The sequence below is a fragment of the Haemaphysalis longicornis genome, unplaced genomic scaffold (assembly GCF_048455015.1).
Source record: "Haemaphysalis longicornis isolate Haplotype H1 unplaced genomic scaffold, Haemaphysalis longicornis Haplotype H1 scaffold_12, whole genome shotgun sequence".
NCBI lineage: Eukaryota > Metazoa > Arthropoda > Arachnida > Ixodida > Ixodidae > Haemaphysalis > Haemaphysalis longicornis.
Genome location: NW_027526225.1, coordinates 2,782,091 through 2,797,365, shown reverse-complemented (window position 1 = coordinate 2,797,365; position 15,275 = coordinate 2,782,091). Strand labels below are relative to the sequence as shown.

General features: G+C 48.0%; 1 protein-coding gene across 1 annotated transcript in view; it reads right to left on the bottom strand.

The window, feature by feature from the left end:
- Positions 1-639: 639 nt before the first annotated feature.
- The window catches only part of LOC144162217 (phospholipid-transporting ATPase ABCA3-like), a 34,604-nt gene continuing 19,968 nt past the window's right edge, over positions 640-15,275 (bottom strand). The window contains exons 7-13 of the mRNA XM_077692682.1: positions 11,881-12,080; positions 10,052-10,270; positions 7,682-7,876; positions 7,246-7,367; positions 5,210-5,383; positions 3,927-4,149; positions 640-825 (exon numbers count right to left, since the gene is read on the bottom strand). Coding sequence (XP_077548808.1) covers positions 640-825; positions 3,927-4,149; positions 5,210-5,383; positions 7,246-7,367; positions 7,682-7,876; positions 10,052-10,270; positions 11,881-12,080 — 1,319 coding nt within the window. The remainder of the gene's footprint in view (positions 826-3,926; positions 4,150-5,209; positions 5,384-7,245; positions 7,368-7,681; positions 7,877-10,051; positions 10,271-11,880; positions 12,081-15,275) is intronic.

Here is a 15,275-nt window from a genome sequence, read left to right as displayed (position 1 = left end):
GCGAATTAGGGGGCGGCTCGCCGTTGCGTCAGCAGCGATCGGCTCGCTTCGGCGTCACGCTCATCGGCTGAGAAAGGCTATCTTCGAAAATTGTTTGCAAATTATTCGTACAACGTATGGGGCTCACACTTGGCTCAAAAATCCCCCGTTATGTGTTCTACCGCCTGAATGCATTTGATTGCCACCTTCACAAAGCTTTTCTGGGTCCCTGTAAAACTCATTTCGACGGAAATAAATTGAACGGGTAAAAAAAAAGGGCGGCTATGTGTACGACATATATACAACATGTATACATATATACAACTGCCGTGTACATGTCCACTATACACAACATGTGCACGGCTGTGGGGTCAATATGTACGATGACACTGGTTTCGATTATATACATGCACATTTATCTAATCATTATGTCGCGGCAGTCCTAAGAATTCGATGAAAATCACATAAATTGAACAAGTAGTGGTACGGGCGATTATCGATTATATACAACATTTACACGGTTGTGCGCTAAGTATGTAAACGGCCTAGGTAATGCGCATAAAGAGTTCGCTGCATCCCGTGGGCGCAGCGGGAAGTGGCGGAAAAACCTGGAGGCCGCCCCGCAATTGGTGGAAAGGCCGGTTATAAGTGGCCCACGGTTCAGGGGGCCGCCAAAGACTTGGTGCAACTTGTTTGTTTGCGGGCGTAGCTAACGAAGATCTGCTCCAGGGTGGTGTCACACACGTAGAACTCCTTGAAGCGGTACTTCTTTTGAATGATCGCCATCTTGGAGAACATTTCGCCCCACGTGGTGTAGGTCGTGGCGATCCTATACTCCAGCACGCCCTGCGTGGAGCGCATTCCAAAAGGAGGCGCACATTGCTACACGCTCCCTTAAAGGGGCCCTGAAACACTTTTTTTCACCGTTTTTTTTTTTTTGAAATCCTAAATGCTTGCAGAACGTAGTCACCCAACACACCCAGTACTTAGATTAGGGGGTCCCAAGGTACCGCATCCAAAAATTACTGCCCTATGCCCATCAGATACCTTGTAAACTCGCTCAAAAGATTTTTCTTTCTTTTCCGGTCTTGACGTTCTTCGACGGCTCGAATTACGTCACTAAGGCCATGTAGCGGCTGTTGGCCGGTTTTCCTTCAGTTGCAGCAATGAACGCTTTTCGACAGCAACTTGAAAAAAAAAGACACAAAAACAAAGCAGAAATGGAAGGCGTATTTTGTGCGACGAGCAAATCACACACTGCCGCTGCTTGCTGGCGATAACTATAGCTTTCGCAGTGGTTCAAGACACGAAGGAAATAGTGAAAGCGCTTATCGAAAGTGTTGCAGGGTTTCTTTAAAACAAAGAAAAAACATTCCTCTATGTATTTTGCGCGCTGGCTATGCAGTTCTTCAGGAGCTACTTGTGGAATCTCAAACGGTATGTTCACGTTGTCTACGGCAAGTCTGTGGTGAGCGTAGTAAAAAGTGGGGTTCTGCAAAGCTTTTTTTTTAGTAAAAGACACCCAGTGCGCTTCAGACTGCGCAAGTAGTTCAACAGGTCGCACGAAGCAACTAAAAAACCTGAGCAACATGCTAAAATAGCTTAACTCTGATAAACTACAATTAAAGTGTAGCAAATATAGAACAGTTGCCCCTACTATGTGCACTAAACACTGGCTACAAGCCTACGAATAAACTCAACTATTCAATCAGTGGCCTTTGACTTGATCGTGATGTCACTTCGCCCCTAATTCGAAGCTCTTTCTAAAAAGATACCATCTGATGCTTTACACTAATAAAGCAAGAGAGTATTCTATGAGAAATTCTACGCCTAGCATATTTTAGTGTTTTTCGTTTCCATTAAGTTCGGCGCTTTGAAAGATGGGGCTTCGATTATTGCTAGTTTTTAAGTCAAATAACACTCCTGTCACACAACAAATTTAATGTCATTCCCAGCGAATGTCATTCGTTCGACTTAACGAGATTTTCTTGACACGCTGCTACACGGCCAAAATTAATGTCATTTGCAAATGATGGCGGTTGCGACGGGTAAAAACTTCCGTTCAGATAATATTTTAGTAAGCGCTTCAATATTTGCTAAAACTGAGCAAAAAGAGCTTGAACACCTTTACTGCACTTTTGAATGCACTTTAGACACTTTAAGGACGCACTGTCCTAATGCACGGCGCCCACCGCACTGGCTGAGGCTGGCCTGGCCGCGAGACTATACTCGGGGACAAGTTAGGAACGGCAATAGCTCATGTACAGTATCACTCCGCCGAAGCGACGGACCCGGATGTCAGCGGGCGCGCGCGTTTTGAGAGTGCTATGAATGCGTGATATCGTCTGCCTTTTCTCACGTAGTCTGTCGTCGCTGCAGTAGTTTATAAGCACAACAAGTCCAAAAAATCATGAAAACGGCTCATGCCATGTTCAAAATATTCCCAGTAACGCACTACTTCCGCCGCGCGGAGTTACATCCGGCTGCGGCAATAAAGCACAGCGGCAACGGAAGTTGCCGCTGTGCCTAGGCCAGTTACCACTTGTAACAGAAAAAAAAAAGTATTTTGTGTCTAATAAGCTTTTTGTGCCTGCCCTAAGCAGCGCTAGTATTAAACCAATAGTATAAAACATAGGTATATTAGTCCTTTTTGGTAAGATGACATGTCATCACCCCGCTACAAAGGGGAAACCAATAGCCATCATTGCCGTCCTTAAGTTGTAACCGAGTATAGCAGTTTTATATTTTACAACACCATCCGGCTTGTTTCATATGAATAAATAAAGACTGCAAATTATACGCACGTAAAAATATGACGCTACTGACGCCTTAAACCTGTTTTGGGTGGGCCTCCCCACCCAGTCTCTGTTGTCGAGATTATACATTTGCTGGCAGAACGAAGTCGAATGGGTCCCGCAAGCTCATTCGGTCCCTAATGTCATTTTCAAGGTTTCAAGGCTTATTCAATACATGTTTGCTTTACAAAATGCGTAATTGATGTTAGTACAGAAGGAGGTCCCGAAGTCAGAACTGTCAGGGGGACCTCCTGGCTCTAAATACTCAAGACAAAGTTACTGTAATGGCAGAACGGAATGCGCACAAAGTAATTAAAACCATTATCAAGTCAGGGTAAAAATTAATTCTTTTCCATAATAACATTTTGTATTTTTGCGCGAGTTTGAGGCACAAAAATCAGAAAGTATACAATACTAGACGAATAATCAAGGAATGCCAATCAAAATGTGTAGTCAGATTGGGAACGTCAAGAAATCAGGTGATACTACAATAACCCACAAAATTCTAAGCAATCATCAGTTTAGAAAGAGCCAGAAATCTGAAGTTAAATGCTGAAAGAATAAGTATACAATCAAAAGATAAAAGGTACACAGAAAAAAAAAAACGATTTTAAGAATTACTGAAGTACATTTCGAGTAGGTATGTGTTCAAACACTTGGAAAATGTATGCTGAGAAAACGGTGACATTTTGATCGAATGTCATCGCATTTTCTCTCGGGTGGCAGCAAACAAATGTCATTTTGAACGAACGACATTCGATGGGAATGCCACTAAATTTGCCTCGTGGCAGTGGTACAACGCACTTCAGAACAGAGACTGAATAACTATTATTTCAAAAAATGAGCACTGTCCTTGCGTCTAGCTCAGGCTTGCAAAGCTACTGTTCAGTTCTACCGGATATATACAGTTAAAAACTGCAAGGCACCAAATTTTTTTTGGTGACTCGGAAATATGTATGTACGTTTAAATTTTTGCCTTTTCAAATAACGAATATTCTTTGCGGATGCAGATGCCGGCCTGACGTGGTTCACTTCACGAAGATACGGAGGCGCCTTCCTGCGTGTACAGCTTTAAATGTTTATCGGCGCCAATTTAAAGTTTGTGTTGTGTGCCGAAGAAGTGGTAAAAGTGTGCAGCAGCAGCCAGCGTGCCTGGAAGGAGTAGTCCAGCTGGCAACTGCGGAACTCGTTCTTCATGTCGTTGGTGAGGTCCTCCTGGAACTCGGAGTCGTCGAAGGTCTCCTGGCGCAGCTTGATGGTGATGGTGTAGCCCCGGCCGAACTTGCTCCGCAGCTCGTCCAGGCTCCCGATGCACTCCAGCTGGCCAGACAGCAGGATGGCGATGCGGTCGCACAGGATCTCGCACTTCTGCATGCTGACAATGACGAAAGGGCGCCATTTTGTAACTCCTTTCACGGTGGGACCGGAAGTGCCACTGGAACGTAAGTGGCACTCTCCTTTCAATAGCTCCTTTAACGCCGGGCAATCGCACTCACAGCGCTGAACGAGCGCGTTATAAACTCGCGTAATGCGTGGGTTATGGCGTGCATCTTTATTTCGTGCAAATGCGAAACAATAGCCGCGTGTGTGCATGCTTCTAACCGTCGAACAACTCAAGTAAGCGGTCACCTACCTCAGCGGACATCTCTCAAAACCGCACGTCGGAACTTTGGAAGCCGAATTTTACTTTCTTCATGAAGTAAGGTTAGATTCAGCATATGTTTCCTTTTGCGGTATGCAGGGCTGTCTACGTACACATATATGCACGGTCGCGATTGACGTTATTTATGTATTTATTTATTTATTTATTTATTTATTAAATGCAGAGCATTTCAGTAACTCACGATGTCACCCGCGTTGGCGTCCGTAGTCCGCACCGCACCCCTCCCTACTATATATAAAAAAAAGTACCATCCGGCGCCAGGTTTCGATCCCACGACCCTGCGGGCGGAACGCAATGTACATGGTGCTTAACCCACTGCGCCACAAAGCCGACACAGAATGGGAGGCTACGGACGCGCCTTATATCCTTGACCCATTCAAATTACTACTGACGAGCGCTCTCTCGTCAGCAGTTGCCACAAGTGCAACAACATTAACGTAACGCAAACTACTTAACGTCGTGCGCCCCCGGAAATGCTCTGCATTTGATCGTGCCCCTCGCGAGGGGGATGTTGACGCTACCTCTTGCAGAGATTGAGTGCAACCACCGAGAGCAAGGTCCCACGAGCGGCGCGCGCGCCGTGGACTGGTGGCGCCATCTGTCAGACGCGACGCGAACTACTATCATGGCAGTGCGAAAAACGAAACGAAATACAAACCGGGCTTTTCTCAACGCTTTAACAACATGTCCATTCTTAAAAATTTTATGTATTTATTTATTTATTTATTTATTTATTTATTTATTTATTTATTTATTTATTCAATGGTCATACCTGTTGGAGGTGAGCAAGATTGCGCAGTCGGTCATCTCGCGTACGGTGGCCAGGCTACGGCGTATCTGGGCCCGCGACGAGACGTCGACGCCTGTGCCCGGCTCGTCGAGCAGAATGACGCTGGGCAGGCCCGCGATGGCCAGCGCGATGCACGCCTTGCGCTTGTCGCCGGGGCTGCGCGAAAGAGGGACGCGGTGACTACGCCGAGGCCAACCAAACGACGATCCCCCTCCAGGGTTCCATACTGACAACGCCCCAAAAAACCATGTCATGGTTTTTACAGGTACACGCCATTCGCTCGTCAACGAGTGGCCGTGGAAATATTATAGGGTCCCTTTAAACAGTTCCCTCAAATGGCCAACGAGAGGTGTAAAAAAGTCCGAGGAAACCTATGCACTTTTTATGGGTAGTGAATGCGAATGTCCATGTAAGTGTATGAGAGTCTTGGTTTCCGCGTCGCGTTGTCAGGAGGCTTCGTCCTCTTGCAGCTTGAAACGCTTTGCTTCGACACCTCCTTCCGCCCCGACGCTTTCGAATGGCTTCGATCTGCATTCTACGCGTTGCGCCGCTTCTCGTTGCTGGTGCCGCGTAACGGTAGAGTTGGCGATGATAAGGAATTTCATTGCCTGCGTGTTCGCTGGTTCGGCCCGTTGTTAAACTTTCTCTTCATCAGCGTCTACTGGCGTGGACATTTCGCTACTGTTGAGGTTAAGCTCTCGCTATGGGAGGCCTCGCGCAATGGAACGCTTTCCGGAAAGGTCGCTTAGGAGCCTTTTCACGGCTTCCGCCGCCTCCGCTGAAGCCAACGCCAGCTTTCCAGCTCAATAGGCCATTTGATGCTCTCGCATTAAGGCTGTCTTTTACCTCTCTTCCCACCCCCATGCTAACGGTAGCCGACCGGTTTTTTAGGACCTGGAGGGGAACGAGAAATAGTCCGAATGCAAGAGCAGTCCGAAAAATCCTCGAGCCGTAAAAACGAAGTTTATTTCATCTAAAAAGGGCTGAAGAACTAGCGAGTGGTTCCTTGACTTAAATTCCTCCGTGAGAGGACGTCTGCTTGCATTTCTGCAAGCGTCACATTTTCTTCGTAAACATCATAATATCTGCGATGGTACGCACAGTGCACAGGCGATGGGGTGAACCACGTGGACCACATGTCACCACAATGGCTATCGACCAAGTAAAAGAACAACGTGCACGACGCGCAACACAGGACAAACCTGATGATGATGTTGCCTATAGTCAGCGTCACCTGAAGACTAAAAAAAGAGGTGTTTAAATGAAATGGCCATGTAGGACCGTTTCCGGCTTTTGAAATTTGCTTCCGCCGCAGATTATATGCAAAATTATGGCCTCCGAGATAAAAGTTTGTGACCCGGCGGGAGTCAAGACAATCCCCATCCAATCCGAAGCTAGCTATAGGCGGCTTAGGATTCAAAATGGCGTCGTCCTGGAGTCGCGCCGTGTCTCTGTCGCGGAAAATTTTGTACGAAAAAGTCGAACATTTGGCCTTGTGTTGTCCGAAATATCCGTTGTTCATATACATTGTTCCTATGGGACCACTTGCGGTTCCTCAGGAAAGCCCGGCATATCCAGGAAGTCCGAATTTCTGGTGTCCGAAAAAACGGTAGGCTACTGTAATACTACCATGAGGAAGGGTTATCTGCACGATATGGAGTTGACTCCTAGCGCACTTGGAACGACAGCACCCGCTGAAATACTATTCATCGTTATATATGCGCTTATATGAGCGTGTACGCGGGGACTCAGACGGCCGAACAAATCTCTGCGAACAAATCTGTTTTCACGCACAAATGTTTCTGGGCACCTCCATGTACAGGCGCGTACAAAGAACACGTGCCGATCCTGATTCGTTTTATGGTTAGTTGTGCTCGCGGGCTGCGCACACGTATACTGAGTCACTGTCATCCCTTCAGGCGCATGTAAAGGTCGACTTTCCAAGCACATGTGAACAACCGCTTTAACGTCAGCTCCGTACGGGGACGCGTGCCACGCCATGTTTACTGCGCTCTTACGTGTAGTTTCTGGTGACATCATTGGCGACGCCGGAGAGGTCCATTAAGCTCAGCACGTTCTTCACAATGGACGCTGTGTCGCTGGGCGTGAAGCCACGCAGGACGCAGAAGAGCTCCAAGACCTGCAACGCGTCATGCGCATGCTACTAAGTCAACATCGTGCATCATGCATGCATCGCTGGTTCAATGACTCCTGTTTTTAGGGTCATCACTAGAAGGTCAATCGCATTTCAAGAGGCCTTCGAGTCATCTTAAGCCATGAATACCGTGCTGTTGCAACCGGAGAAAAGATTCTTGCAGGGTCATCCCTGTCATTCGCAGAGTGAACTTAAACTGCATGCGTACGAGTACATCATGCTTACACTCCGAGATAATGCAACAACTCTCCGGTAATAAAGAAGCCTGTTTGCAGAGTCCACGCTTCTCGCTCGCGTACCTCACGGCCGGTCAGGTATTCGGGCAGTCCGAGAGTTTCTGGGCAGTACCCCAGCCTGGAGATGTACTGCTTGGCGTTGCCGGACAGCGTGAGCGAGCCCAGGTGCGCGCTTCCCGAGGAGGGCTCCGAGAACCCGGTCAGCAGGTGCATCAGCTCGGTCTTGCCCGCCCCCGCCACGCCGATGATTCCCAGGCACTGCGCACACGCCGCATCGCTTTCTAATTAAGGCGGAAGCTTGCTCAGTGCGACCGATTGGGCGACCGAAAAGCTCTTATAAGATCTCTGGACACACGACGCGTGCGTTAAACCGGGCTCCCATCCTGTCAAAGCGGTTACTTGGAAATCGCGAAAAATGAGCGGTTGTAGATGTGACAATACACGCATCGATCATTAAGAACGAGTACAATAGTATACCGTAATCTCACAAGCCGCGTATAGCTATACAATTAGATCGATCGTAGATGAGTTTACTTAGTGCGCGAAAAAATCGGGGTTCCTCGTTTGCGATTTGGGCCTTTGATGGTTTGAAGACCGATTGGACGCATTTTCCTCGCTTTGGACGAAACGTTCGCGCTTCTCTTAACTTTCTTTGGGAAGTGACGGTAGTTTTCTTTGGAATGGTTGTGTAAGTTCACACTAAAGTAGAAGTTCACAAGAATAGACAGGAGAGTCGCCAGTGGTCTCCTTTTGTGAACTCTCTTCTCCAGAAGAGACAACTTCCTTTTTGTTCACCCTCAGCGCCTTAACCTGTTTTAAAATTCATTCTAATAACTATACCAGCAACGCATCCTGGTAAACATATTGCTCGTGCGCATCTGGGAGAAATTATTCTCAACTCGTTCAGGCAGCTGGATGGGAAAATTAGAAATAGAGAATTAGAGAGAATTAGACAGAATTAGACAGAATTAGAGAATTAGCTAAATTGTCCTAGCACATTTAAGGTTTCGGTTCGCACACTCGATAGATGTTTCCTACTGCCCAACCTGTAAATCTCGCCGTTAAAGCGCGTGTATTGAGTCTGTATTACAATGTATCTCGTCGTTAAAGCGCGTGTATGGAGTCTGTATTACAACGTATAGAGTCTGATTAGACACCTGCTGCAGCGGAGTTAATTCCGGCGTTGTTCCAAACTAACCATGGGATTCGAATGTGCTACATACAGGTAGCGTGTACTCACTACGGCTAGAGTTCCGGGCGGTCTTGCCTTAGTGGGTGGAGCCGCCGCAGTAGCCTTGTATTATCGAGGGACTCTACCGCTTTCGAGTGCGAATCTCTTTTCACTTGAGTTAAAATTTTGCCACCGCCACCACCAGGGCTATTTTTAGCCTTCACTGGTTACACTGAGTGCAGGCTCGGTGTGGGGTAGGGACACCTTTGACGCTACAGTGGCTACCGTGAACTGAGTTCGCCATAGTTCGCATCGCCGGCAATCTAAGTAGAGTCGAACCTCGTTATGACGAAGTAGTATCGGGGCAGTAAATTAGTTCGTTATATCCGATATTCGTTCTAACCGTAAATGTAAAAATCGGCTCTAATAAACCGGCAATCTGGCTCGCGCAACAATTCTAGATAAAAAACGCATTGTTCGAGGCTTCGAACCCGCTATAAACGAGGTAATCCTTATCTGCCTCGTTGGGGTGTTTTCAAACTAAGCAGACCGGAACGTGTGATCGTGAAATTACAACAGAAAGTTCGTTCGGCAAAACAGGCCTGCGTTCTTATTTACTCGAAGGAGGATGTGGCTTTCGCCTGGTGGCTTTTCACAATCTGAGCGGAATGAAGTTTTTCAGTGTCCACACAGTAAATGGCCTTTTCTACTCTTGCAGTTTTTCGAGCTACTAAAAAATGGTTGTTTTGTCCCACTTTTTCAAAATTTTGCTTTTAATATGATACCTGTCGCCTCGCGGAAACCAAATATTTCTTCGTTGTAGCCGAAATCGCGCGGCTCTCGAGGTTTCGATTTCGTTATAAAAAGAATAGGTGTCATTGAAATGAAGCATGACCAAACAAACTTCGCATTTAGTTCGCTATATCCGATAAATCGCTATATCAGTGTTCGCTATAACGAGGTTCGACTGTAACATGCTACACTGTTACACGTCCCGACTGCTGGGCGCTCCCCAGTACCGTATGAAAGTGCACGCCTAAAAAGTACGAGTAAAGCAAGGAACAGATTATAATAAGACTACAGTAGGCAAAAAAATGCCTGTCCTACCCCATATATTTCTCGCCCCGTTGCTGTTGCCTTAGCAGAGATGCGGTTTCACTTCACCCAGCTGGACTTCCTACCGGCACTCCTGGACACTACCCTCGGGCTGCCCAGAACCGGCAAGTAGAATAAATGCGCCCCAGAGAGTGACGTTGGTATACCTGGTTGCGTTTGAGCGCGAAGCTGACGTTGTGGACGCCCCGGCACTGCGCGTAGGACTTGTAGAGCTTTCGCACCACGAGCGCGTACTCGTCCGGTATGGGCGCCTCGCAGAGCTTCTCCACCAGCTCGGCCTCCCGACTCACGTCCGAATCGAGCGGGGACGTGGACAACCGCGGACTCGCCTGGCATTCCGGCGTACCGCTCTTTTTCTTGCGCAGCTGAGAGCAATCAGCGTCAAGACCACCGTCAGACTGTTGGGCCCCACTGCAATCGTTTCTATCCGTTGTCACCTGGTCCCGTTTTGTCCTCACTTAACCCTACCATTAAGTTTTAAAGGAGCCATGAAGACAAAATACAAGTTTGGTTTATTAGAAAGAGTGCTTAGTCCCGATAACAATGATACCAATATCATCGCAATCTTCAGACAAATAATGGAGATATTGAAGAAAACGTGTCAAGCAGTCGCGACCCCCTAGCTGATTTCCGGCAACTTTTCTATGACGTCACCGAACCTTGTTTGTGCGATTGGCCGCCGCCAAACTGAGCTGTCGCGATGACACATGACGACGTCTGTAATGGGGCCTCTAGTTCCATTTGACCGCATCACTTGAATGCCGACGTGCAGTTAACGCACTAAAATTATGTTTTATTGTTGGCCCGTATGACGTCATTCTTGCTCATAACACGTCACTGTGGCGCAAAATTTGAAAGTTTTTAAATACTTTTGCTTTCTTTTCGTTAAAAAAAACATATTTTGTGGCTGTAATGGAGCTGAGCGAGATACTGAATCCTAGTTCTTTCAAATTAAACGAAGTTGTATTTTCTCTTCATGGCTCCTTTAAAGGGGCTATGAGGACAAACAACTAATTTGTTTTGGTAACTCACTGAGCTCTATTTCAGAAGGAAAGACGGCGCGCCTCATCGCCTGCGTTGCGTCTGCGCGTTAAAGGAGCCATGAAGAGAAAATGCAACTTTGTTTAGTTCGAAAGAACTAGGATTCAGTATCTCCCTCAGCTCCATTAGAGCCACAAAATATGTTTTTTTAACGAAAAAAAGCAAGAATTATTTAAAAACATTTAAATTTTGCGCCACAGTGACGTGTTATGAGCAAGAATGACGTCATACGGGCCAACAATAAAACGTAATTTTCAGTGCGTTAACTGCACGTTAGCATTCAAGTGATGCGGTAAAATGGAACTAGAGGCCTCATTACAGACGTCCAGTCATGTGTCGTCGCGACAGATCAGTTAGGCGGCCGCCAATCGCACAAACAAGGTTCCGTGACGTCATAGAAAAGTTGCGGGAAATTGGCTAGGGGGTCGCGACTGCTTCACACGTTTTCTTTCATATCTCCGTTATTTGTTCGAAGATTTCGATGATATTGGTATCATTGTTATCGGGACTAAGCAGTCTTTCTAATAAACCCAACTTGTATTTTGTCTTCATGGCTCCTTTAAACCCTACAATCAATCAATCAATCAGAAGGAAAGGTTTCTTTAATCGAAACAACGCAAGGTGCGTCGAAAACTTTCGAATTTCGCTCTTTCAAAAGTCTCACACTAGGGCATGAATGTTTCAATTTACAGCAATACGCTTTCAATTTAAAAAAAATGCGAGAAATGTGAAAAACTCGAATTTGGCGCTTTCAAAAGCTTCAATCTGCAGCAACATGCTCGTAGTGTGTTAGGTTATATGATGGTGCGTCAATAACGGTATCTAATAACGGACTTTAAGACCATGCTAGTAGCTTTTGAGGTCTCGCACCCTTACTACTAGCGAGAGATGTCTATAGCTAGCATGAGCCTATGATGCAGCGCCCACGACGCACCGGTGCCAAGAGCCTTTTGCGCATGCGCACATATGCGGGCGCGTCCATGACACCGAGGTAGGCGAGCAGCAAGACGGACTCGACGAGCATCACGTAAATCTCGACCATCACGGTGCCAGACAGCTCGAACGGTTGCACCATCGACGACCGACGACCCTCGCTCCCTCCGTCGGTGCTGTTGGCGTTGGTCGTTGGGAGAGCTGCGTGGTTAGCGGACGCCGAGGAATGCGTTAGCCCCCGCACAAATGGACGTGTACGAAGATGACAAATCGCCTTGAAGAGCAAAATTGGCGTCGTACGAGTCCACCTGCTTCGCTGAAAATGTGGAGTCAGATTCGAAAAAAAAAAAAAAAATGAAGGAAGCTCACGCGCGTAAGACCTGAAGGTAGCGAAGTTGTACGCAACCTTCACGCCCATCACAACGGTTTAAGTTCACGATTGCAGCCAATTTGCTTCTTCTTCGCTGCCACAAAGACCTTTACTACATACATCATTGCTGCTGGAAGTGTGAGCTCCTTTCATTTTTTGGAAGTGATGATCATCAGACATCACCTTGGAGGGCGTATGCTATGACGCGTCTTTCTCGTTCCTAGTGTTGCCACAATTACGGCGAACGCTCGTTTGTTTTTGTCAAATCTTGGCCAATCTCCCTAAGTGGGTATGCTTGTCTGGACAAACGTGCGGCGGGGACACTCGGTGGTCGCCGCGAGGCACGCACACACGTACGTGCGCTCGCGGGCAGGAAAAATTAAAAGAGCCTCGCGCATAAAAAAATTCACAGCATATCCACGGGGTGAATGATGATGAGTGGGCGAAGCTCCTGAGGGGAAATCATCGGTAAAGTCTCGCTTAAACCGCGCGTCGGCACCTTGGGGCTGAGCTCGCCTGATGCGTTTTGCAGACGCCTCAGGAGCTCTCACTGCATCGGGGTCTGCCTGCCGATACGCGCGCTTTCTCGCCGCTTCCCGTTCTCTGACGTTTTGGAGATCCTCTTCGCGCCGCAGCCGTGCCGCTTCGCGTACGGCAGGGTCCTCGCGCCGTTGCCGCGACGCTTGGGCCTCTCGTCCTCGAACGCTGGGATCTTGGCGGCGTCGTCGCGCAGCCAGACGACACGCTTCGGCCTCCCGCTCTCGTACGGCAGGATCTTGGCGGCGGCGTCGCGCAGCTTCACGGAGCGCTTCTGCCTCGCGGGCTCGCACATCTGCAGCCTTATCCATCGGGCGACTCCGAGCGCGCGCCAACAGCGAACGGATTTTATTACAACGCTCCCCGCCATCTAGTAAACAATCCAAGAACTAAACTAGAGGTAGCCACGCCATCTAGTAAACAATCCAAGAACTAAACTAGAGGTGGCTACATACATACGTCGATGATGGACAGACCCACGCCCTAAGGAGCTTCGCCCCTAAAATGCCGTATACGGCAATTTATTGGCTACAAATAGATATGTGACTGTCAAGTGAATAAGCACTGAAGCGTGAAGCGAAAGAACTGAAGTAGAATCGACAGTTGGACTACTTGTATCTTGTACATAGTTAAAACGCGCTTGAAGATAGGGACGAAAGATTAGGAGATGGCGTTAGCGTCGTCGTGTGTCTCCTAATCTTTCGTCTTCGTCGGAAAGATTAGGAGATGGCGTTAGCGCCGTCGTGTGTCTCCTAATCTTTCGTCTTCATCTCCAAGCGCTTTTTAGCCGTGTCTCTGCAGGATTCTCGTTTTCGGCGTTTATGAGAGCGTTTTTTTTTTTTTTTGCGAGTGGTACAGCATCGACAATCGGTTCACCGGTGCTTAAAACGAAATTGTTGGATCGAAGGTTGAGGTGTGTGTGGGGTTCTTTGCAACAGTTTAATATAGGGGCTTAGTTTAGGCCGTTCTGGAGTCATTTTTAGTGGGAGATCGAACCCACACAGACATTCGCGGCATTGAGCTCAAGCCTGTTCAAAAAAAATTGGCGCAGCTTGCGCTAGGGTCGCGAGGCTGGAGAAACAGTTCAGCTGGCGGCCCCCCTTCCCTTCGTCAGATACCGGGCCGTTGCACCTCACAGGGATTTTCAAATTTGCCGCTTAAAGTTCTCCATGACTGGCAGGCCCGGATCGTTTCGTCCGCAGCCTTTCACGTCCCTCCCAAAGTGGGCCACGTTAGCACGCTCTAGAACCAGTGGCCGAGTCCAAAGCCAACGCCCGCACTATACGAACCATGTAAAATGCTATGCGCCCGGAATGCGATGATAGCTCGATCGGATGCACGCCGGTTTAATAACGCGGGGGGGACCCAGGTTCGATTCTGACCACGATAAGCGTTTTTCTTTTCTTTCCGATTAGCTGCACATATTATTGCGTCCCGCCGCTGCTAACCGCACACCCCTCGGGCCTTTGGGGTGGCCCACCTATGGTTAGGTTGCAGGTTTCAGGCCCTTGAGTTCGATTCCAAAGACCTTCCTAACCACATTTTTTTTTCTTGAGGCTTTGAGATTTTTTGGTGCGACGGACGGACAAAGCTTGGCCTAAACAGCTCTGCTGTTAAAAAAGGCACGGAGTGGTACATCTTCAACAGAACCCGAAGGAACCAGCAAAAGATGCTGCATTGAAGAGGAGCTGAGATCGCATTTTCCTGATAAGGTCTATTTAAAGACCGCATAAACTTCCCGTGTGGCTGTTTCACCTAAGAAATACTTCTGTTTCAGTGATTTCTATTTGACAAGTTTCCACTTTAATTTTCAAAGCTCCGGAAAAATAGACCCTTTAAGCGCGAAAATGGGTATGCATCTTCAACTCGGTATACCACTCAGAAGTTGCATGTAGGGAAAATACCTCTTAACACGGAAGACTAACCCTGCTGGTCTATTGCACCTATCACGCGCCGCAAGGGTTTTTATAAGCGATAAAAAAAGTACCTGCATTTTTGAAGCCGCCCCTTTCCATAGGGGCGATTTCCCGCGCAAGCCGGGTGAACTTCCCAAGCGTTGTAGACCCACACAAGAGCCGAGCGCCAGGCCGGGGAGTCACTTGTACCTATTTTACCGGTAGGTTCCCGGCGCCACCAAGGCACACGAATGCATATGGTGCCTTCCACAGCCACGGTGGACGCTCAACTCGCAACCACCTGTGGCAGGACATGCCGCCAGACTCGTTCACCCCCGGCAATGGCGCAACGCGGCATGATGGCCGGGGGCCCCGCCACATGGACAAGGGTCAGGGGCCCCTCGCAAGGGTAAAGGCAGCTTTCCAAACGTGAAATACCCTTTCAAGGGCCTGCACTCGACCAGGGACGCCTGTACCCTTTAAAGAAACCGGTGGGTGCCCGGCGGTACCGTGATAGGCCGTTTGGTCACACAGGTTCATTCGTCACTGGCCAGTTTGTCATTTAGGATAAGGGTTGTCCTTCAGCTACCTAAA